The 24,908-nt window shown below is 41.9% G+C and overlaps 1 protein-coding gene across 1 annotated transcript in view; it reads left to right on the top strand.

The window, feature by feature from the left end:
• LOC144717606 (disintegrin and metalloproteinase domain-containing protein 12-like) overlaps nt 1-24,908 on the top strand; it is a 169,660-nt gene that overhangs the window by 7,899 nt on the left and 136,853 nt on the right. The window contains exons 2-3 of the mRNA XM_078593103.1: nt 3,469-3,599; nt 17,536-17,609. Of these exons, the coding sequence (XP_078449229.1) occupies nt 3,469-3,599; nt 17,536-17,609 (205 nt within the window). The remainder of the gene's footprint in view (nt 1-3,468; nt 3,600-17,535; nt 17,610-24,908) is intronic.

A 24,908-nucleotide genomic window follows, 5' to 3' on the forward strand; every position in this document is an offset into this window, starting at 1 on the left:
GTAATCTATCATTGTGTGAAAGTAGTGGGCTCTGACGAAAATCATATATATCAACTAACAAAAGTCATTGAAAAAAAAAAATCTGGAAAACTTCGTTTCTCAGCTGTTTTGTATTCAGGGTGCAATGCATCAGTGACGCTTGCTTAACTAGTTAGAATATTAAACACAGGTGGTTACTGCCAAGCACGACTAGCGATGGTGCAAGAATGATAAAATAAGAAGTAGTGAGTATCTGGCGCATTGGATGTAGATTTTTTTCAGCACGATTAGTTTTTTGTAATTTAAAAATCATAATGAAAATATGATGGGCACTTCAATTAATTTCTGTTTCAAATTAAATAAAGGGTGCATCGATAGACAATCACCTTTAATCTAATTATGTTTTAATGGTAATTTGAATACGTTTGTTGAAATAATTTCAAAATATACATAATTACAGTTCAAAGTACAGTAGCGTTCACATTCTTCATATATCATGTATAACAAAGAGACCATAATATCCAGATTTTGCACTTTTTTTATTTCAACAGTGTTAAAACGGGCATTAACCATTTCCATCTATATCGAGCAATGTCAGTTCATTTTTATGTTAACATGAATTGAATACTCTTTTCACAATGTACAGCTACATATTTTGACTTGGTTCATGTAATTCACGTTAATTTTTTTAAGCCGACGAAAATGGTATACATCAAATGATGCGTGCATTCTCGTCATAATTTAGTTTTGTTGTCAACGTTTGCTTGTAACGAGCCACTGCTAATATGGTACCGCACATTGGAAGTGAAATTTTAATGAAAGGGTATATTTTCATTGATAGTTGCATTCCGTTTACAGTATGCACTTATGTATGGTTTGTATTGAGTATCAATTCATCCATACTTGGAGAGAAACTAGATAAGTCACATGTGTGACTTAGTTTAACACCAATATCATCCATAATACAGGCTTTGCTCTCCAACACACCGGTGTGCTGTACTAGTTACGAATTTGCACGTGCTGTTTACGTGACAACCCTTACTAGTTGGCTGTGTCGGGTGGTGGCGGGTTTAACGACACAGCAGCGACATGAGCAGACATTGCAGGGCTGCACCTTTGCCCTTTTACTAATTTGCATGTAAAAAAACGTAACCCTTTTGATTAAATACAACCGTTTTTTCGGGGCCTTCAAAGCAGCAATCCTTTATAACAAAATATTTTAAGGGAAAACATCATCTCACTACTCCGCCTATGATGTTTTTTTTCTTCCTTTCCGAGTACCCTTCAGATATGCTCTTGCTTTTTTTTATTATAATCAATACCATCTTATTTCATGGCCGCGTTGAGATCTTCCACGCAGATCAATGTTCCGAACACTTGAAGGCCGGCGTGATTGGTAGAATTTTTTTTGAAAGGGAGTTTGCTGATACAGGTGGAAAGACGAGTGGTGATGGAGTGAAAAGGCATACGTTTTTCATATGTCGCTGCATTCATCAAAACAATGGGAAGCCATGCAGATTAATGAACCCACATCCTCGGCATCCACTGCATGTAAATCCATTCAGAGTGACTGTTTTGCAGCATCTTAGCTGTGATGCATTAGAAAGCACTTATCAAAAGAATTCACTTGCAAGCATTTTGGGAAAAATTTAAAAAAGACTGCTTTAATCTATTATCATCAGTAGATCCTTATTCAAGGACGGCACTGTCATATTGTCAATATTTATAGTATCTGTGGCTGTTTATCTTGACAGGGATTTAAATATTTTACACATCAGTAAGCATTTTCAACTTTAACTGTATGCTATTAACAGAGCACAACATGAAATGCATATTTTCTTCTCAACTGTTTCATTTTAAGTGTGTGGATTTACACGATACAAAGCAACATACAATTGTTAAAGTTATCAGGCACTTTGCCGAGGTGTAATGATCAGTCGCCTAGACTTGCAATCCAGAGTTCGCCAGTCCAAATCGATCTTCTGGAAGTGGTGCGAGTTTCTTTCGCCTCTCCCCCCCCCCCACAACTTCTGTCCCCCCAGCAGTGGGGGGGCGGGGGGCGTGGTGGCGAGATGTTAACTACCTCGCCTGGTATGCAGGAGGTTGTGGGATTGATCGCGACCCTAACGATGCCGGTATATTTGGAGTGTGCGTGTCTCTCTCCCCGTGAACACGTGTATTTTTCTCCGGGTCCTCCGGGTTTTCCCTTGACATTCAGGAACAACATGCGTTTCGAGTATTTGGCTGCTATACGTTTCTCACGCCATAAGCCCCTTTGATGAGCTATCATTTGTGGTCAGGTCGCTTCTGACAAAAATTAACCCGTAAAAACAAAGTTTTTCACTATAAATCCTTTATATGCGTGGCGGCTAGAGTCCTCTCGTCCTCTGGCTTGAGATGGCTGCCACCTATGGGTCAGATGAATGCCTGCCACCATTAAGCAATTGGTAATTAAATATAATGTATTTCTTCCTAAAAAGTGTAACATTTTGGAAATTTTTTCACAAAAATAAATTGTCACGCACAACGAGTCTGTGTGCAAAATGTCAGCTCGATTGGATCACGGGAAGTGGGTTAAAAAACGACCGAAAGATTTGCACGGACGTAAGCAAGCAAGCAAGCAAGTGAACTTAATATAAAGGATTTAAAAATAGCTGTATAGCTCAGTGGGCCTTACTTGGTAAAACATTCTTTTTTTAGTTTTCTAGTTAGTTTAGTACAAATGGGTGCACCACAAGTAGTGGCTCAACACATGCAATGGACCAAATTGTGGGCGACTCCCAACTTTTCAATGTGTTTGGCCAGCATGGAAGAGTAGGCAAAAGACCCTATAGATGGGGGCTCTCTGGAGCTCCTTCCAGAGAGCAGTTTGTTGGGCTGCACCTTTACCTTATATCGATCTTGGGGGGGGGGGGTGGGGGAATGCATATCAATAATTTACAATCAAGACGATTGAAAATATTGCACGCACATCAAGTGTGGTATCCACAGATGCGATCATGTTCCGTCCAGTGCTCGCCAAGATGCATTGGCTTCTGGTTGCCGAACAAATGCATTTTAAGGTTGCACTCATTACACACAAAGAGCATAAACCATCTTGCGAACTCCGGTCATCCGCGCAGTGGCTTTTGGCTAACCATCCAACAAAGGCGGTCACTGCATCGCGTGCTTTCAGATGCGCTTCTGCACCCGTCTGGAACGCTCTTCCTTCCGACATTAGGAAGCCACTGGAGCGATGCACTTTTAAACAATGATTTTAAACTAATTTATTTCGAACTGCTTTTTGTTTTTTAGTTTGTTGCCCTTCCCCTGCACCGCTAATTAGTGCGGTTTTCCACGTGCGGCGCAAAAGACGTTCAAAATACACAAACTGCAGAATTCGTCACGACAAAGAGTTTCGTGGACTGCTGACGAAAAAAAAAGTCTTCTATTTTTACACCGCCGTCTGACATGTTGAGTTTTTTTAATCTCTCGTTGCTTTCCCCGCAGGGACCCGCGGTGTGCTGCACACCTTACGTGGGGGAATTGGAAGTCACCTGAGCCAAATTCACAAATATGAAATAACAACTCCTGTCAGGATGCATGCAGATGGGTCCAAGAGCTTAGTGCAACGTGCCGAGGTAAACACTGCACACATCCATTCATCCTGTTTCATGTTACATACTCGAAATGCCGTGTACCAGGTCGAGAAAGTGATATGTTTTGTATTCAAAGATAAGCAAGTCGTGGGCTCGAGGCTCCCAACATTATTAACTGTCTTTCATTTGATAATGGAATAAAACATGACTTTTTATTTCCCCCCTATGTTGCTCTTCTCACTGTTCACTTCCCGCCGCTTCAAAGGCAAAGTGAAGATGCTCACCTCTTTCCATTAACGTTGTTTTTCTAAAATCTCAAAACCTGAATTTTTGCTGCGATTGTCTTCATTCAAAGATGCACGTCCTTTATCTTGCGTCAATAGCATTTTTCAAACGATGTTGTTCACACAAGACAACAACGGCAGGCAACCATTCGCCACCACTCAGCTGCGATGACTAACGCTGGCAGCAGCTTATGGGACCGACCAAGGTGTTGTGGGTTAACTGACTGCGATGACTGACTGGCAGATGCACCGACTATGTCCCCATTTACATGAAGAAAATATCTCTCTGCAGCCATAGCGACTGTTGTGACAAGCCCTGTTACACACTACACCAGGTACTCATTTAAGGTTGAGTCGACCAAGGGGAGGCCTAGGATTGGAATTCAGATCACCGTGTTAGTCACGTAGCATGCTTATCCACCATTCTAGCGCTCCCTATTTCCACACACAAGACAAAGGCGCTGTATTAACAGTTTGGGGCAAGTGCTGTTAGCCAGCACCTAATGAAAGCTAGCACTGTACACGAGGGGGTGGGTGACCAGCACCACACCCGACCACCTTTGTCTCCCATGTGGTGATGTATAAACACCACACCAGGTATTCATTTGAGGCGGAGGTCCAGGACCGGTTCAGATAATCGTCAGTTAGCAGTGAGCGAGTATCGAACTCGGGTTCCTGGGTTCATAGCGCAAGCGTGCCAACCGCTACATACAAAGGCAAATATATATATACATACATTTATATTTTGGTGATTTCATATTCTGCAGCTGTACATGTACATTTTATTATTTCACCAAGCAAAAGATGCCCTCACCTTCACTCCGTGACCGATTTACTTGATTATCATTCTTCAGCTGTACACATTTTTTGAGATGCTGCTGTGTTTAAACACCCTTTGCGTCCAACTTGTTTTTATCTTGAACCTCTAGGGTGGAAACATTCCTGACAAAAAAACAAGTATTACCAGCCATTTTCACAAAGCATACACTGTATAATGTGTATATATTTTAAGCGTTAGCGTGAACACAATTTCTGTGCTGTAATCACCTAGTAAAGTCTCAACTTGCTAAAGTATTTTGTAACTGAGTGCATCATTGTCATGGCCATCATCACTCTTACTGAGACGTGCAGAAATTGCCACTATTTGTCAAACCTTCCAACCCCTTTACACCTTTATATAGAGGGTTTTTTTGGGGTTAGATCGCGTAAATATATAAATGTGCCATTAAACCTGCCACCACCCGACACAGCCAATTAGTAAAGGTTGTCACTTAAACAGAACATGCCAATTCGTCACTAGTACAGCACACCAGTGTGTTGGAGAGCAAATCCACAATATTTACAATTTGAGTATGACGTTTCGCCAGTAATTACAACTAACTTCATCAGGCGACAGCCAGATTTGTAGAGAAATCCTCCTATTTCATTCCTTAAATAGAGGGGTAGATGTGATGACGTCACTTGTGAGCCCTTCACGTGCGAAGTGTGGGGGGGGGGTTAATGAATGCATATAAATGACAATGGGTATTGATTGCCGGTTGAGTTCTTTATATGTTAATCAACGAAAATTATGCATGCACATTGTTCTGTGCTCATGAAGTATCTGTACATTTTTGATTTAAAGCTTTCGTGACTGCAGGGATTCATATTCTTGGTTCTTTCGGTAAAGTCACGTACATGTACCTGTACATTGTTGGAAGATATAAATGCATCCTTGTCATCACAGCATATCTTTTAATTTACACTCGCCTATGGTGAATTGTAAATCAATGAAATAAATTGTAAATTTGCCAATGAAATATGGAATATTTAATGTAAGGTTATTTTAATTTAGTTGCAGCATATCTAAGAAGATTACAGTTATAGCCCCACATTGACAACGTGGTCAAGACAAGCCCTTCGTGACCCACGTTACATTCAGAACAGTTGGCCAAATAATGTTTGAAGCAATATTTAGCGGCACATAACAGCTTCTTCTACACACAGCCAGATGTTAATTATGGGTGTATGTCATGGTCCGTACAATTATATAATTGCTTGAACACAATTCTGCCATTATATTACACATCTTTGTTACTTAATCTGATGCATATTGTATAAATATCATGATATGAAGGATGACAGGCCATTAAAATTAGATATTTTTTAATGTACAGCCCTATGTAATTCCACTGCCGAATAAAGGCCTCACCATGCCGTGTTAATTATATTATTACTGGCGTTGTTTGACCATATTTCACCGTGATGGTCAGTGTGGATTGGTAAAAGGGGTGGCCTAGGACCAGTTCAGGTATTGTACAAAATACTGCACCAAGGATATGATTCTTCGGCAGTTTTTGTGTCTACGTGTGTAAAGGATATTCATAGAGTCTGAGTAACCCAAAGTTTCTGTGTGCAGAGTGAAAATGATAGCTTTGGAGATAATAGATATAACATGATGGTTTGTGGCCGTGTATTAGAACTCCGCCATGCTGCATGGTGACCTTGCTCCATGTCTAAGAATAGTTAAAGGCAGGTGCCAAAAATAAAATTCTTAAAAACAAACACATATCCTACTGAATGAAGGAATACGCATACCTGTTATAAAACCACTGTTTCGTTTCTCACAGGAATATCTGTCTGAGTGAAACAGTTATTTGCCTATTTATGAGGTCACATCTTGTTTAAACAATACTAATTAAATTTTTACATTATTTTTGTTAACATCGAACGTGCCATCCATCCTCCTTGTGGTCGTGTCCTGGTGCCAGATGGGTAGCTAGCCTCAGTGTTTTGTGCTGATAAAGTGACCGTACCTTTTCGCCCGTGCAGCAAGGGCAATTTATCAACTTGATTCGGCCGACATTCAAGCACTGCAGGAGAAAGATGCAAAAAAAAGGTGCACATATCTATGAGCATCGCCGAACACATGCATCGAACGGGGTCTTGTAGTTGATATGTAATGCACTTACCAATGACATTTGTTGATCCAGCAACATTTATTTAACAAGCCTGACTGCTGTTGAGGCCCAGAAGGTTGAGACGGGTCCAGAATTTGCTGGCTTAAACACATGCCGTTGATAATATTGCTTTGGAAAGCCAAGTAGGCTGGTTGACAAAAAGCATATCTTTGTTTCTAGATTTGAAGCTTTCGTGACTGCAAGGATTCATACTCTTAGTTCTTTCGGTAAAGTCACGTAGGTAAAAAATGAAATTAAAATTAATAAAAAATAAAACAATAAAATCACGACGTTTCGGAGGCAACACAAGTCTCAAGTGATGCAACAAATCTGGCTGTGACGGTCCCACCTGATGACGGAGACTTGTGTTGCCTCTGAAACGTCGTGATTTTATTGTTTTATTTTTATTAATTTTAATTTCATTTTTTACCTGCGTGAATTTACCGAAAGAACTAAGAGTACATATCTTAGTTTTTATGTGAAGATCTGCATTGATGAATGTTGGTTTGTATGCTCATTAAAATAATTCATATAATTAAATACATGCATACAAATTGTGCAATGAAGAAATGTTTTCTTACTTGACAAACTTAACCAACCTTCTAAGTTACGATGAATTAGCGGCATGGCCTATTTTGTGATGTATCGTTGCGCCTTCAAAATCAAATGCACAGGCGGCACTGCTTTGTACGTGCTCAGGTTTGCCTTTGATTTGTGCAAATAATGAGGAAGTCTGTAGCATCGGCAAATAGCTATTTTTGCAGATCATTGGTTAAGAATAAAGGAAAGCCATGGAGTCATTAAGTCCTGCCTTGATTCAGATGGCTCAGCCTTCCCTGTTTCTAATTTAGCTACCAGTTTGGACCTCAGAAACTCGAGATTCACTCTGAGAGACATCTTGAGGCATGTGTGTTGCATCATAAATTGCACGCGTCACCCTTTTTGTTGGCTCATCAGTATAAAAAATGAACGTCAAATTAGAATCAATATTGAAGAATATTTATTTTGAAAATTACAATGACGCTTTCGTGGAAACACTTTGGTTGGTCATCCAAAATTTTTATCATTGCATGTAATGTTATTAACGTGCCGGCATTAAGACAACGGAAAGGAGAGCTGTAATTTGGATTTGCTCGTCAACCATATTGAACTTTGTTGGTTGAATTTTATTATCATCACATTTCAGGAGCATTAAGTTGCGGTGTTTTACACTGCCAGTTTAATTTTCTCTGTTTGTTTCATCCTTTACAATGGGACAGCCAAGCCAAGCAAAAAAAAATGTGTGCATGGCTATAATGAGTGCAGGGTCTGGCTGCTTCTCAAGCCTTGGGTGGTGATGTTCACTGCAATGTCCATCCCCATTGCCGCATCATTAGAGCAGTCATGCGCACAGGAGGACGTAACAGACAAAAAGATTCATAGCATATTTCACACTGAGGGCAATGGCTTAATTGTAAATCGTGTGAAAGTGTTTCACTATTGTGACTACTGTAACTATATATATATTTTTTTCTATTGGCCGGCTAGCCTCAGAACATGAATTAATCATAGCTAACTCTGCTGCTGGTGATGGTGGTGGTGTACCGTTGTTATTAATAGTCTGGAGCCAACCAAATGGTTTGGAGAATACAATTGGCAAGTTCACCATAGCGTTGCATTTTATTTCTGTGCAATTGTGAACGGTCAGCGTGCGCTGTTGACTTGATGAATTAACAGTGCATTTTAAGATACGGGTGTCAAAAGCAAAACAGACCTGCCTTGCAGACTAATGTTATGTTGTAACAATTTCCTGGAGGAGGTCACTCGAAGCAAAGCCACAAGAGGGTAAATTCAGAATGGCCAGAGGTCAGGACTGAGGGAGTCTCTCTGGGGAGTAATGGATTGCTGTGGGACATGGTAGAAACTAAGCTTGAAATACTTAACATGTCCCCCGCGTGGGACTGTGCATGGCATGTCCGATCACTGGGGGTTGATTTTTATTGGAGGAGAGGGGAAAAAATCTCAGCACAAACGTTAGCTGCTCTCCGGGTTCTGTATGCTCCCAGGCTGGTATGGCATAATAATTACTTTATTTATAAAATAACAATGTCGTGACCTCTTATTGTGCTGCGAGTATTTTCAAGATAATGTCTTTGAAGAGCGATAAAAAAGATAGATTGTTCTGTGAGTTGCTATGCCGTATTATTATTTTGAACTCGGGATTGTTTAATCAAACCGATAGAACATAATCAGTGATGGGAAGTTGTCATGGTATTCTCTCGATTTTACATGGGAATGTATTTTAACGTGTTCCATCCAAACTATGCCATTCTGTTAAATGTTTTAAAATAAAACAATATTTTAGTTGTCTCACAAATTGACTTAAACAAAAACTAACTACAGTAACAATATTAGCTTGTGATTATTTGACCTATATTTTAGTACACACATCTTCGTTGAGCTGCGGTTGGGGAGAATGCGAATGACAAAATAAATAATGCCTTCTTCCCGTGTTTGTCTCTCCGCATGAAAAAAACAAGAGTATTTTTTTACAAAAGCTGTCGGTAACACGGCCTTCTAGGAATAAATCTTCGAGCAGCATTGGTTCAAAGCAAGCAAACTCTGGACCGGCGTTCGAAATTTACTCTCATCAGTAGAGTGAGGCTTCCTCAAACAAATGGCTGGCAAAATGCCACCATTGTTTTTCAGCAGGGACCCTTTTTGTTTTCCTGAAATATATTTAATGTTCTAGAAAACTTAGAAATGATGTGACTTGACTTTGGTGCCTTCAAATCCCAGCAGTGAACGAACACGAAAGTGCCACTCCAATGCAACTTTTACGAGGTCCATCGATGCAACCTTGCATCGTATCAAAGACCCCTTTGCATTTCTATTGCGTATCTCGGCATGCACACGCCAAGGACTTAACACATGCTTCATGTCGTCTGTCATTGTGTGACTGGCTGCGTTTGAATAATGCAACGTTGTAACACATTTGTCAATGGTTTTGATGACTTCTTGACACGTTTAAAAAAAAACTGTAATATATTCCAACTGACACAACGTGAAACGCTGTTCAGGATCTACTCTTTGGGCTTCTGAAAGCTCAGATGGCCAAAACAGGTTAGGCCTGAACGCCTTCATTCTTAACGACTTCACGTTCTCTGGGATGGGCGAGATTTGTTCCATTGCAGACGACTGCGACCCACAATTTGTGTAACATTTTTTTCTTGTCAAACTTAGAATCGTTTTAATTGTGTGTATTAAACATGGCCAATTATTGTGTTTATTAACATCAGACCATCGTAATATAGATTGATTATAAAATGGTAAGTTTGAACATTCTGCAGCTAATACTGATTTATGGAAAATATTGTGTATTATGGATCACATGTTGTGTTTGGATCAACATTCATACAAAAACTCATCCATCATGCTATGAACTCAGGCCCGGTTAACCACCACTACGGTGAGTGGTCACTTATGACAATGAAAATAGCCTTGCTATATTTTTAACCTCCCTCTGTCACTTTAACTGGATGAGCGACGCAGAGCAGTAAAATGCACGTATCAAAATCCACGTCTGTTTTATTAACCTTCACGCTTCAGAAATTGCCAGGCTTGAGTTCATTTATGCGTCCTATGAGTGAGAGCACGAACATCGCAATACACGTCGTTAAACCACGATAAATCATTTCTGAGTAACACTATGATCTCTTAAAAGCCGTTCCTAAATAGTACAAACTGAGATAAAGTAAAACACACGTGCAGAGTCCTAAACGACATATACAATGTACGCGCAAGATATTACACGGCGATTGCATTCTGATTTTGTTATAATAAATTAAGACGACGGTAATGCCCTTTATCCGAAGAAGTCCTCGCAGAGTCTTAAGACGATATCTTTAGGAGGATCATGCATTGCGATGTTTGTCCAATTCCATTGAGCATCCTGTGACTCATGGGAGGAAAACTAAAGTACTCGTATCGAACGAGAGAAAGACACTGAAAGTTCCACACAGATGGATGCAAGCTTCCGTTGCTGTGCTGTCATCTCTTGGTCACCTCACAACAGTACAAGTTTATGTAACTCGCACACATCCAGAGTAGTATTTGTGGTGTAACTAGACCCAGTACTTCCTGTAGATGTTCACTTATCCAACCTTTTTGCATGTCCGCCGATACCTCAGTCCACAGCGAGTTTGCTTTACATGAAGAATTATATTTGAATGTAATTAATCGGAAATATAATATCCTTTATTTGTATAATTACGTCATTATGTGTGTGTGTACCGAGATTATCGCGCGTGTATAGCGTTTTTTTCTCTTTTGTTTCCTCAAATACTACACTTATTGAGACGAGCATCAAGTCGTTGGTGGGAAGATGCATTGCAATTGGCAGAGGTGGGACAAAGTCATTGTTATGCAAGTCCAAGTCGAGTCGCAAGTCATCAAATTCATGACTCGAGTCTGACTCGAGTCCAAGTCACATGACTCGAGTCCACACCTCTGGCAATTGGTGTCTAACCTACCAAAAATCCTTAAGTAAGAGCTATAATTAGATTACACTTCCTTGGCCGTGAGCATGATTAAAGCGTGTAAGATTCACGGGCAATTAATAAACGGGAGTGGGGGGGGTGCTGTTTCCCAAGATTGAGTTCCTTGACTTCTTGTCTGCAGATATTCCTGGTGACTGCACACAATGTGTGTGGCTTCTTGTTTGAGGGATTTCTACGAATTGGCCAGCTATAACCCTGCGCTGTTGTACCAAGCTGCTGTCTTGTACTGATGTCTGAAAAGAAAGAGTTTGAATTAGAGACGGCCATTGTTGATAGGGAGTAATGGCAATATGTCATATTCATCATCATCAACATAAGCCATCATCAATCCACCGCTGGATGAAGACCTCCTCAAACGTCACCATCTCTCGCGATCCTGCTTTGTAATCATCCATCCAGCACCCTGCACACGAGCTGAATTATTCGCTTCACCTCCTAATCAATTGTCATCGCATGCACTTATTTACTTGTTACAAATGTCACGAGTTATTCAAAGACTGCCGCCGTAATTACTGCAGTGAATGGCACATTCGGAGTGTACTCTATAGTTTGATAATTGGTTTTTTACCCTTCTATCTGGCAACAAAACTGACACCTTTTTTACAAGGAGTCATGTTTTTTCTTTTGTTTCCTCATATTTTTTACTTGCAAATGAGGTTCCAATGGTGTAAATGCCTACCCCGAGCTCTCATACTCTGATGGTGCATTGTCTTTGAGTTGTGCGCCTTTTGGCGTCATCTGGTCCAACACCATGTGAGACTAGGCTCTAAGGAAAGCTGTCTCGGGTGTGGACCAATCAACTTCAAGGACAGTGCACATTATCAGAGTTATGTTTTTTGTTTGCATTATGACCGCAGGTATTGTGGTCTATGCAAACATGACTCCTTGTAAAAAAGGTGTCAGTTTTGTTGCCAGGTAGAAGGGTAAAAAAACAATTATCATATTTTTTACTGGCAAATGAGGTTCCAATGGTACTCTATAGTTTCTTTGTTTTGTATATGCCTGGGCCTTGGCATTAAATTAACTTAACCGTGTTCGTCTTACCAGATGCTGCTCAATTTCGCCCCGTGGCACGGGGGGGGAGGAATGTTGCAGGGTGCTTTGCTCCCAAGCTAAGCTCTCATCGTCATGCCAATAAACTGCCAGCAAAAGCTGGAGGCTGCTGGACAAATTGCAAATATTTGTGCAAGTAAGCGACGAACGTTGCAGCTATTCCTCACTCACGCAGGAGTGAGAGCTAGAGTACTGGAGCTGATTGCGTGTTAGATAAAAAATCTGATTTATATCCCAGCTCATATAGGTTGCATATTTATGGTTTTGTTTAAAGTTTATTTAACATTGACTGTGTTGTGCTCCCTGCTGAGGTTGTGTATGCCCAACCGTTACGCAACGTCACACTACAGGACAGGGTTGTTGGCCGACTGAATTGATAGCACCAACACCCTTGAAATTATGAGATTGTGAGTTCACAGCCCAGCCATGGTCAACTTAGCCCTTTAGCTCACTCGACAAATCTGCAGCACGAGGTGGGAAGCCAACGACAGTCATTTTTGTGGACTTTTCGATGGACCTATTCCTGCCATTGGAATGTGGAATTAATAATAATTCACATTTGTAAAGCGGTTTTATCCTTGGGTCCCAATGTGCTGCTACTGGTACAGTGTTACCATTATAATATGGGAAAAAAATACAATTTCAAAACATTTTTTACCTGGATAATCCATCTAGGAGATGGAGTGATGAAACCTGTATGTGTTCAGGTGCTAGGTGGATTATTACATCGCAGGGCTGCGAGACATGGTGGTGGCAGCTTTGGAAAGTAGTGGATTGGCCATGGATGATGAATATGAATCCCTTGAGATGGAACATTCCGTTTACAAGCGCATCCAAGGTGTCATGTGATATATTATTTAAATACAACATAACAGGGTATGTTTATACAAATGTCATATACATGTTCATGCAGTATCAAGAAGATTAACAAGACAGTCAGGGCAGCAGGGCACATGGACATCACACAACAACGAAGTACTTAAATATATACCGCACACTGCCAGTTTATTGGGAATATTTCTAGCTGTAACATTTGCAAATGTTGTGCGAGTCTATTTTAAGCGTGGATTTACGTTGAGATTTGGGGGCATATTTTAGTGCATCTCTTCATGATGAGTATTAAAAAAACAAGGGATGCTATCATTTCAAATCAACCATACGATGCATATTTTTAAATTGACAAATAACATGCACAATTACGGCAAAGACCTCGATGTGGCAGTGGCTGGAATAAAGCACTCCATCATCACTGATTTGGAGCTTGTCTTGACACACGAGCTATTACCCAGGCACTCCCCGTGGAATAAAGATTGTGATCATTCCCTCTTGTCATACACAACACCATGCTTGACCCCTCTTTTACACCCCCATTGAAATTATGGTAAACTTCCAAGCTCATTATATGTACGTGTGTTTTTTTATTTTTACAAGCTGTGTTGTGATTTTGCAGATATTTTGTTGATGTTTACTCAGATGAAGTCATGCTGAGCGCGTTTGCATACTGATAATTTTAATTTTAAACGGCCAGCAACTCAGCATCACGACCTATCACGACATTTTTTTAGGACATTTCAGTCTTAACCGCACAATGCGACTTTTACAATTTTACTGTCAAAATTTAGCTGTTAGGAACAAATCTATATTTACATGTCAATCTACGTACGAGCTTTGTCAACCTATCTTTTAACGGAAAGGACACATCCGTAGTTTGTATCACCGTTGCGGGAGGGAATTCCAAAGTCGAGTCGTGCGTGGAAAGAAGCAGAAAGAGACATGCCTTGACTTGCAAGTGTGGTGGTTGAGTAGAGTGTGGCTGAGACAAAACTCAGTGTTGTAGAGTTCTCAACACGAGCTGAAGGAGTCGTTGAGTGAAGTTCACGTAGATAACAACCATGGTACATAGTGGCTATTGTGAAATTGTGAATGCTGTATCATCAATCAACCCGTTTTCTTAATAAATTATATCAAGTGCAGTGGGAGTCGGAGCTGGGTGCCTCCACTCCTCATATGACAAGGTATTCCAACTTTGGCCACATTAGTGTTGTTTTTAAAGTGGCAATTTGTAAACATACTTGACGTAGCATGATGAAAGTAGCGTCCAGGAGTGACCAGAATTTTGTTGCGAGCCTTAATGAGATTTTATATGGAGCTGCACATGTTTCAGCATCAAGCTCGGGGACTTGACCTCATCGTGTGGAGCTTCTTTGGAAACCAGATATAGTTTTGCCACCCTCAATTCGTACGCAACTTTGGCCCTCGATATTTATAGAGATAAAAATTGCTCTTGGAGAGTAGACTGCGGTATAAACAAGGCTGACCTGAGTTCAATTCCTGGTAACAGCGAACTTCAGCAGCGAGTGTTTATCTCAAACGATTCAGCCCCCACCCCTACTCCTTCATCGCCTCTACCAACCATGCTGACTCACATGGTGAAGCGTAGTCAGATGACCTCCACCACCACGGTGGCGAGATGCTAACTACCTTGCCTGGTCTACACGAGGGCGTGGGTTCGATCCCCGACCCTGATGCCTGCTGTATATTTGGATCATGCCTGTTCTCCCCGTGGTCGCGTGGATTTTTCTCTGCGTCTTTCTTTTTTTTCTACAGATTTAGAAACGTACATTCAGAGTATTTGGCTGCTTTGAATGTACACGTGATAAGCCACTTCGTTGAACAATAATTTGTGGCCAGGTCGCTTCTGAAAATGAGTTATGTAGCTCAGTGGGCCTTACCTGTTAATAGAAAAAAAATGTCGTTTTAAATTGCATGAGAGATAACTTTATCCAGCACTGGATTGACAAAAGGGCTCTGAATTGTATTAAAATATACCCTAAAATAAGTGTGTCGCACACACTTACACACACACTTAAGCGCACACACGTAAGCGGTGTGCTTTGCCTAAGTTGTCCCCACCTGAAGAAGGACGCTTGTGTTGCGCCCGAAACGTCGTGATTTAATTAATGTAATTTTTTTTACCTACGTGACTTTACCGAAAAAACCAAAGAGTATGGTGTGTTGGATAAGTGGGGAGGCAGAGGTTGAGTCGGCGGAATTTGTAGGAACAGTGGCGCACAGTGGTTAGCGCACTGTCATGGACCCGGCGACCTGAGTTCAATTCCAAACCTTAGCTTAAGTGGTATTTGAATTGCCGCTGCCCAACCCCCCACCTCTTGACCAACCCCCACTGATCAGCAAGGTGAAGTATGGTCAAACAACCCCATCACCAATGTAGCTTCAGGAGGCCTTCCGCAAGCTGTGGCTTTCAAAAAGAGCTTTGTGTGTTTTTAATGAATGTACTCTTTTTTTAATGGTGATTTTCCTGTTCAACTGTGCCCGTTCTCTGAAATAATTTTAAAATATAGCTTTGCAATGACAAGCATAACATTTTTCAATACATATTTACACATTTAGCAGTGTTTATTTTTTATTTAAATAAGGTGTTAGAGAAACAAATGTCTGTAAATTATTATTACCAGCACTGTATTATGATTACTTCATTTTATGATATTATATGTATGTGCTTTCAAAAAGTGATAGGTTTTTGTACTTGTTAGACTACCATATATGAGATTGAACATATATCTCTATTGCAATGCCTCTAGATATATAGCTCATTCTGCAAACAGCTTGACTCGAATGCAATATTTTTTGTGCTTGACAGGATCATTCCACCAGGTAAAGTTCATTGTATGAAAATGTGATAACCAAGATATCCTCGGTGCTGAATTTGCAGAATTTATAGATAGCAGGATTATGAAAAGGCACGTGTATCTTTGCAGCTATTAAAAATGCTAATGTAACCCGGCATTTATGGAAGGAAAAAAAACATCAGCCTTAACATTAGCTCATTATCTTATGTACTTTGTGATAAAATGACCTTGAAATTATCTGGGCTGTATGCTTCAGTTTCAAAGATGATTCATTTACGATTTTGCAAGCCTGCAAAGGTTCCGCTGTGGTTCACGGGTGACAGTGGGACGTTAAGATTTTACCGTTGCGAAAATAAAGCGGTATGTTCCACCTCGGTGGAATACAATTCAATCCCATATTTATTTATTTATTATCAGGTTTAAACTCTCTTCTTTGCAATACTACCATGCAGCAGATGAAAAAAAATATTTGATTGAGCAATCAAAAATATGCTTCACCATGAGGACTTTCTAAATGGAAAATAGTTTAATATACCAAATAAAACTGAAAATGCTTTTTTTATGCACATCTGTATTAAGCTTTGAACGATGGCACATAAGGACGGATTTTGCATATTATTTAATATACAATAGCTCAGAATAGAACTTCCTAGCGAACAGCAGATGCCCCCTTTCACATTTTCTCTTATTTACGGCCGGTTAAATCCTTGATCATCTATCCATCACGATTTCCGTCTGGCGGTTTTGAAATCCACCAATTTAATGGTTATTTTCACTTAAGTCTCATGGGATACCTGTCACATCTACACATACATATATATATAACGGCAGGACTCAGAAAGACAAGGTTACAAAATGCCGGCGTGCATTATCAAGTGTAAGCCTCCAATGAGAAATTGAAACACTTTCCTTGTCGTTTATATTGACTTTGGTGAGATAATTCCTCGCTGTTGTTATGTATTCAGCAACGAGTGTGACCTTTTTAAGATCAAAATCTTGGGGATTTTAATGTGGATTAGCACCAGGATTTATTCTAAATGACACATACCCAACTTGGCCACGTATTCACGTCGTGTCACTGGTTAAACTAACCAAAATGCTTTAAATAATAGCGACATTAAGCATTGTATACTCTGCTCCTTTAGAATGTGGTTTCATTAAAACACGTACCAGGTAATGGACTGCATTTAAATACTTTGACATTTATAAATGTTGTAAAATTAATTGTGGTCAATCGGGGCATTGGCTTTAATTAAAAGTGTGATTGCTGGTTGACACACGGCAGAGGTAACTTGCCAAGCGTACCTGGACCAACATCCACCTAATTATTTAATGAAAGCCAATATTCTTCATGGTAGCACTTAAAGTCCAAGTAGTTAATTATGCATAATTTTATTAGCGTTTCCAATTTGCTTTATGGCATATTGTGTTTGTTATTCATTGTCTGAGTGTGATATGAATGGTCCACAGATGCCCTGCAGTGACTAATTCTGCCCATTGTTTACCGCTTGCAGACATACCCTCGGGAGGCCTCGTTCCGACTCAGAGTGGAAGGGAAAAGCCTTCTTCTAAATGTGGAACGGAATTCGTAAGTGTGCTATCATGCCCATCCTGACACTTGAAAGAACTCTCGAACAACCGAGTTGTAACAAGAGACTGCTTGGTCGTTAGGAAGGCACAATGCCAGAAATGCCACAGGGGTAAAAAGAACAGCTGTCAATGCCGAGTGATATTTACGTTCACAACAGAGATGGGTTTTGTTTTGTATGACTCAAATGACTGCGTCGCATTTCTAAGATTTGTTTACTCGTTTTTTTCTCCGTGTCCAGTGTTATCACATAGAACACTCGTGCGAGCATTGGCTAGGTTATGTACAGTTTAGAATGGTCTTGCCCTTATGAGGCGCAACTGAAATGTGCCAGTTGTTCGTGACCCAGCATTCCCTCTCCTGCATCCCTACCGTGAAAGGAACGGTATTTTATTCCGTTTCTTTCTTTGGGCAATCGCTTCCAGCACTGAATGATGTCGACTCATTGTGCCTAGCAGAGAGGAGAAAGGAGACAGACGAGCTCAATAATACTCTCTTCACATTGGATGCAAGCTTCGATTGTTTTTAAAGCCCAAAAACAACACTCTAATTTAAACTTCCCTCTGAAGCTGCTGTACCCTGCCGTTATGTAACGTTTCAATTAAACGTTCACAAAATGGGACCTGTTTTGCCAGTACCGTCAGAGCATGTTTGTTTGCATGTTCACCACAAGTACGTGTGGTTAATGCGAACTTGATTCCTTGCAAAATGTGTCTATTTGGTGTTTGAACATCTTAACACCTGTTTTATTGCCAGAAAGGGTAAAACCTATTCTTATTTTTTCATAAACATTCACAGTTTTTAATTTATATTAATAACCTTGAAATCATAGTATTTTATTACGTGGCCATTTTTTAACATTTCCTTCATATTTTCATGTATTCGTTTTTATATATATATATTTATAAGGCTCAATGTAATTATACATTTTTCATATAGTGCCCTATATGCCTGGGCATTTGAGCACTTCATAGCACATCTTATCTCAAACTTTTTAAAGGGCACCCCCAGTGGCAGCAGTCCCTATTGGCACAAGGTGAATCAGTACCTGGCCTGCAAATGGGCATCGGTCTGCCAGTTGGGGGCGACGATTGCGAATGCTGCATTATAAAGTGGTGGACTGCAGTCAGTTGTCACGCATAATTCTCCATCATCAGCAGCCGTGATCAGTCCACTGGTGAATGAAGGTCTTCCCAAGCCAATCGCCATCTCTCGCGGTCTTACCAAGGCACAGTCCATCTACCAACAGCACATGAGCTGACCTGGTCACTCCATTTCCACGGTGCTCTACCGCTCGGACATGTTTCCTCCTTTGGCTGCCACTCTGTTCGTCAGCCTCGCCCACTGGCCATCATCATCCCTTCCATTCGTGTGTGCCGCCCAAGTCTGCTTACCTTTCTTAGCAATTAATACAATGTCTGTTAACCTGTACGCTATGGTTGTCCAAATCCATGTGCTGCTCTTTCTTTCGATGTAATTCCAAGCGTGCACATTTGCATGCCTCAGCAGGGTGCTCTTTAAATTGATAGTAACTTTCTACAGTGCAATGATGCTATTGTAAACGGGCAACGTGGAAGGTTTAGGCTAACTTATACCTCAAGGCAAGTTGAATTGGGAAGTGATGAATGCAATTATTTTCTCAGCTGCATAGTTTAGGGGCTTTGAGTGACAGCGGGTGCTCTGGGTGGCACAAGGGTTTAAAATCCCAAGGCACCCGCTTTGCTTTGCTGCATTAAGCATCGCAGAGAGCAGGGTAATGTGAAGTTATGATTTATTTATCATCACATACCTCATTTTGTTCATTGCCGCTATTTGCATCTTGTATATGCGTCGGCTTGATCTAATGAGGAAGCCCCGATTCCTAGTAGAATTTGTTGGCTTGTTTTAGGTGATAACGTAGATATGTTAATGTGTATGTTTCTTGTTGTGTGAAGAGCGGAGATGCATCCTGAGCTGAAATGCCTAATAAAGCAATTGTTTTGGAGAACGAAAGTAGTACTCGAATCTCCTTTTCAAGGCATGAAGTTGTCTTATCCAAAAAAAATCAACTTTTGCACGGCAAATTGGAAATTGTACACGACAGCTTTTTGGCAAGTAGAATATTTTATTGCGGTACTATCTTGCTGTTTGGTTGCTAAAAATCGGTGGTAGTATACGGAGGGTGAATTAAAACTAAACCAACATTTCACAGTCTGCGCGGGTGTATCATAAATAGTGGACAGTACTGGGCAAAATATAATTCTTGTGTGAATCGATATCTTTAAATTGTAATAGCAATCAAAATACTATGCGTTGAGACCGCTATGTGTAGTATGTATAAGTGATATGTGTGGCTATTTTTATGTAAAAGAAAATACTTTATTTTCATGTATTTACATCTTTTCCATGTCACGCACTGCCCAGTGTTTTTTTGCACACAAAACACATCAGTTGAAAAGGGTCATATAATGACAAACCATTTGCACCTTGCATTTTTATTTCTCAAAGAATTTAACTCCCAGTTGTGCCTCCAGCACCACGCCACGAGACTAAGCCTCGATTCAAAACTCTCCGCGGAGGAGTCTATTCGCCCGTACGTCAAGGCTTGTGAACGGAGATCTTGTTGTCCTTTCCCCGCATCTACAATTAGCATGGTTGGCTGCGTACGGTGAGAAAGAAGTTCCACGTACATACAAAATTCGTTTTAAGGTCCCTTGAGTTACCTCTTTTTTACCCACCCTAAACTTTTCTGCACAGTGATAACGTCTCTTGAAGGTGAAATTGAGGACCATGGCCTATTGGCAAAGCTTTTAGTCATTGGTACCTGCTATTCTGATGCAACCAACATGACTATCTTAAACTTCCACTTCACAGCTGCAGGTCATTATCTCCAGTAATTTTTGGACCAAACACCCCCAACGACGTCTCTATGACTCATCTCACAAAGAACCCCACCAATACAACCACATTTGATGTTAAACCAATCTCTGCCTCGGGCGTCGCCAATGTGCTCACTACATGAAAAAAAGCGTCATCCTCGGATAGTTCCCCATGATCTCTCCCTCGCTTTGCCCTTCAATGTGTGGAAAACCCTAATTGGTGAAGCCTTCACAATTTTTTTTATCTCTCCATCCCGGAATGTTTATTGCTTGAGGAATGGAAAAACTGAATATTTTGTGTGCCCTCTTCATAAAGGGAGGTGTCGCTGATGTTCCAAATAAAAACTACCGGTCACTTTAGATCTAACCCCCCCCTCCCCCCCCCCCCCGCGCTGATCAAAATCTTCGAACAGTTACTAGAAATGCAAATTACTGACTTCATCCAAAAGAATAACCTGCTCTACCCAAATGCAATCAGGCTTCAGGGGAAAGTTCAGCACAACCTCGGCGGGTCTAGACACTCTTGATTGTATCTTCAACAGCCTGGATAAAAAACACCGCTGTGCTCTCCTCTTTCTTGACCGATCGAAAGCATGTGGTACACTAGATCACCACAACTTATTGAGCCAACTTAAATGTCTGACCTTTTCCGATTCTTCATTAAACTGGTTTTAGAGCTAACTTTCAGACCGCTCAACTAATCTTTGCAAACAACCTTACCTCGAACTATATCCCTATCACTAAAGGTGTCCCCCAAGGCTGCATACTTGGTCCTGTGCGCGTCTCTCTTCATGTCAATAATTTAGGAGACCGACCGATCCACTCCGACCTAAACCTCTTCACAGATGACAATACCGTGATGGCGTCTAGCAAATCTAAGGATGATCGGTATGCAAAGCTGCAACAAAAATTTGACGAACTCCAAATGCAAATAATTGATCTCAATCTTGTTTTTAAAGATGTGTAGTGATATCGCGGATGTCACTGCGTAATGCCGGCCCCAGAGAGGCACGGCGTGCGATGTATTGACATCGCGGGCACCACGTGTATGTGGGTGCAGTACCGACCCGAGAGGGGCTCGGTGAGCGCTGTCTGACAGTGCTGAGTGGCACCACGCTCTGCGTGCAGTGCCGACCCCTACAGGATAGGGTGTGAGAGTGCCTGTCATGGGAATGGGGTTGCTAAGGGTCATGGCACTCTGGTTGACCCCGAAGGACACGTGACCAGTAAAGTCCACACAGGGGACCCAGGTGGAGGCTAGGGGTGGTCACGTGTCAGGGTCGAGAACTTGCTAGACGATTCTAGAAGGTGGTCATGGCTAAGGGCGGAGCCAGCCCCGCCACAGAGGATAAAAGCCGGGTCTCCGAGAGGGACCGGCTGCTGTGGTTCATCCTGAAGAATCTACGATCTATGGCCAGGGTCCTGTCCGTCGTAGCTAACTCCAGTGTAATTAGAGTAGCTAGCCTGGTGGTACACCACCATAGGTTGTTAATGTGTTAAGGGGTAGTACCCCGTGTGTTGGTTTTAATAAATGTGTTGCCTCCAAAAAGTGCGACTGTGACTCAGTTGAACTCACTACAGATGTAGGACAAAACTCATGGAGGTTCTGGAAAGTGATCAAATGATACCCACCCCCCACTAAAATGATGGCGTTCGACTCAACAAATTTAGCTTGCGAAATAAGTTCAACATGCATACACACATCCATATTGTAATGTTATTGATATGCTTGGTGCAGGCTCAGCGCTTAACAAACTGCTTCCATTGTCCTGCTCCACACTCCACTTTGCCCTCAATGCCCCCTGAGAGAACCCATCATTGAACTTTATTTAAAAAACTCGAATCAGCCCCCACTCCCCCACCAGGCAAATCCCCATATTTTGTAAATACGTTTCCTGACTTATGCAGGAAATGAGTTGCAAAATAAGTCTGTGAAATATATCCTGGATCATTTAATCCCCCTGGAAAATGCCCATATTCTTAGAAGCTCTTCCCTATTCCTGCTCAAAATCCGCCCCCCCCCCACGCGTAACCCCCAAACTTGTTTTAAAATCCTTCTCTGTAGTGGCCACTAATCTCCGGTATAACTGAGCAAAAATGTTTGAAAATCAAAACTTTGCCATCCTCCTCACTTTAAATTGCACCGAAGGATCGTAACCTTATCGTGGTGGTGGGGGTTTGTGTGTTCCTCGTAACTATGTCGCTTGGAGTCTTGTACTCCTGGTAGGGTCTCCCTTGGCAAACAGGTCTGGGTGGAGGTTCTAAACAATTAATGGTCCAAAAGAAAAACTCTCTTGAAGGGTAAAAAAAATCAGAGAACTTTGCCCAGACAAGGAATACCGGGACACACCCCTGGAGCCAGACCTGGGAGTCACCCAGCCACCCGGCCGTGCCCAGCCCGAAATGTCTATGTGGTGCCGTCTTGTGGACCCACCAGCCACAGGACGAAGGGTGAAGGGTGAGCGCTATGGAAGGGAGTGGGATGGTCTCAGATAGACTGGACTTTGGCGATGGATACTAGCTATTGGGACATGGAATGTCACATCACTGGGGTGGGGGGGGGGTGCAGGGGGGGGGGGGAGCCAGAGTTGGTGGAGGAGGTGGAAAGTTACTGAATAGATATCGTCTATCTCACCTCCACACACAGCATTGGCACAGGAACCAAATTTCTCGATCGGGGGTGGTCTCTCTCCTATTCTGGAGTAACCCCTGGTGCGAGGCTCCGGGCGGGTGTAAGGATACTCACAAGCCCCCAGCTGGGTGCTGTTCGATTTGAGTTTGTCCCAGTGGATAAGAGGTTTGCCTCAATGAGACTTCGAAAGGAAAACTCTGACCATTGGCTGTGCTTTTGCACAAACAGCAGTTCAGAGTATTCAACCTCCTTTAAGACGGTGAGTGCAGTGCTTGAGAGAGTGCCGTCTACCGACTCCATAGTCTTTCTGGGCGACTTCAATGCTCACGTGGGAAATTATGGAGATACCTGGAGAGGCGTGATTGGGAAGAATGACCTCCCTGATCTGAACCCGAATGGTGAGATGTTATTGGAATACTTAACTAGTCACAGAGTGTCAAGAACAAACACCATGTTCGAAGACAAGGATGCTCATAAGTGTACTTGGTACCAGAGCACCTTGGACCGAAGGTAAATGATTGACTTTATAGTTGAATCAATCGGACCGAAGGCCATATGTTCTGGACACTCGGGTGAAGAGACGGACAGAGCTGTCAACTGATCACGATTTGGTGGTAAGTATGATCCGACACTTGGGCCACCGACCAGATAGATGTGGAATGCCTAAACGAATAGTATGGGTTTTATGGGAAAACTTAAGTTCTCCTTCACTCCCGGGGAGATCGTGGACATTGAGTCCGAGTGGATGATATTCAGGACCTCGATTGTGGATACAGATGCGAAAAGGTGTTGCCTGAAGGCATTTGGTGCTTGTCATGGTCGCAACCCTAGGATCCGCTGGTGGACACGAGTGATGAGGTTAACTGTAAAGTTGAAGGAGGCTTTCCGAGCTATTCTCGGAAAAAAGGTCTCGACTCGATTGAGAGGTGTACTGGCTTGCCAAGAGAGCGGCAACTGCAGCAGTCGCTGAAGCGAAAGCCCGGGCATGTGAAGAGTTTGCAGAGGGACTAACGGTAAGCCTCAAAAAATGTTCTGGCAGACCATCCGACGCCTTAGGAGGGGTTGTTGGAACGTAGCCAAGATTGTTTTCAGTAAGGGTGGCGTAACATTGAATTCAACTTTCGGAGATACTTGGGAGGCGGAAGGAATATTTTGAGGAGCTCCTCAACCTGGTGGACATGCCCTCCTCTCAGGAGAACAGCTGGAGAGGGGGGGGGGTGTTGGATCCATCAAGACCGCTGAAGTTGCTATGGTGTTCGAGGGCCTTCGTAGCGGCAAAGCTGCTGGGGTGGACGAGATTTGCCCAGGGTTGTTGAAAGTGTTGGATAGTGTAGGAGTGTTGTGGTTGACACGCCTCTTCAATGTTGCATGGCAGGCGGGTACAGTACCTCTGGATTATCAAACTGGGGTCGTGGTTCCTATTTTTAAAAACCAGAGGGTGTGCTTCAACTACAAAGGAATTGCACTCCTCAGCGTCCCGGGTAAAGCTTATGCCTGAGTGCTGGAGAGGATGCTCCACCCGATGGTCGAGCCTAAGATTCAGGAAGAACAATATGGATTCCATCATGGTCGTTTAGCAATGGACCGGCTCATTTTCCCTCTCGCAGATATGTGAGGGGTCTTGGGAGTGTGCTTCTCCAGTCTACCTCTGCTTTGTAGGCTTGGAGAAAGCATATGACCATGTTCTCCGCAATATCTTGTGGCAGGTGCTGTTGGAGTATGATGTACCGGTGCCACTTTTATGTCCTATTCGGTCCCTCTATTGCTGGAGTGAGAGCTGTGTCCATATTCTTGGTGTTATATCAGTCA

Source organism: Lampetra planeri, chromosome 4 (genome assembly GCF_965212315.1).
Source record: "Lampetra planeri chromosome 4, kcLamPlan1.2.h2, whole genome shotgun sequence".
NCBI classification, from domain to species: Eukaryota; Metazoa; Chordata; class Hyperoartia; order Petromyzontiformes; family Petromyzontidae; genus Lampetra; species Lampetra planeri.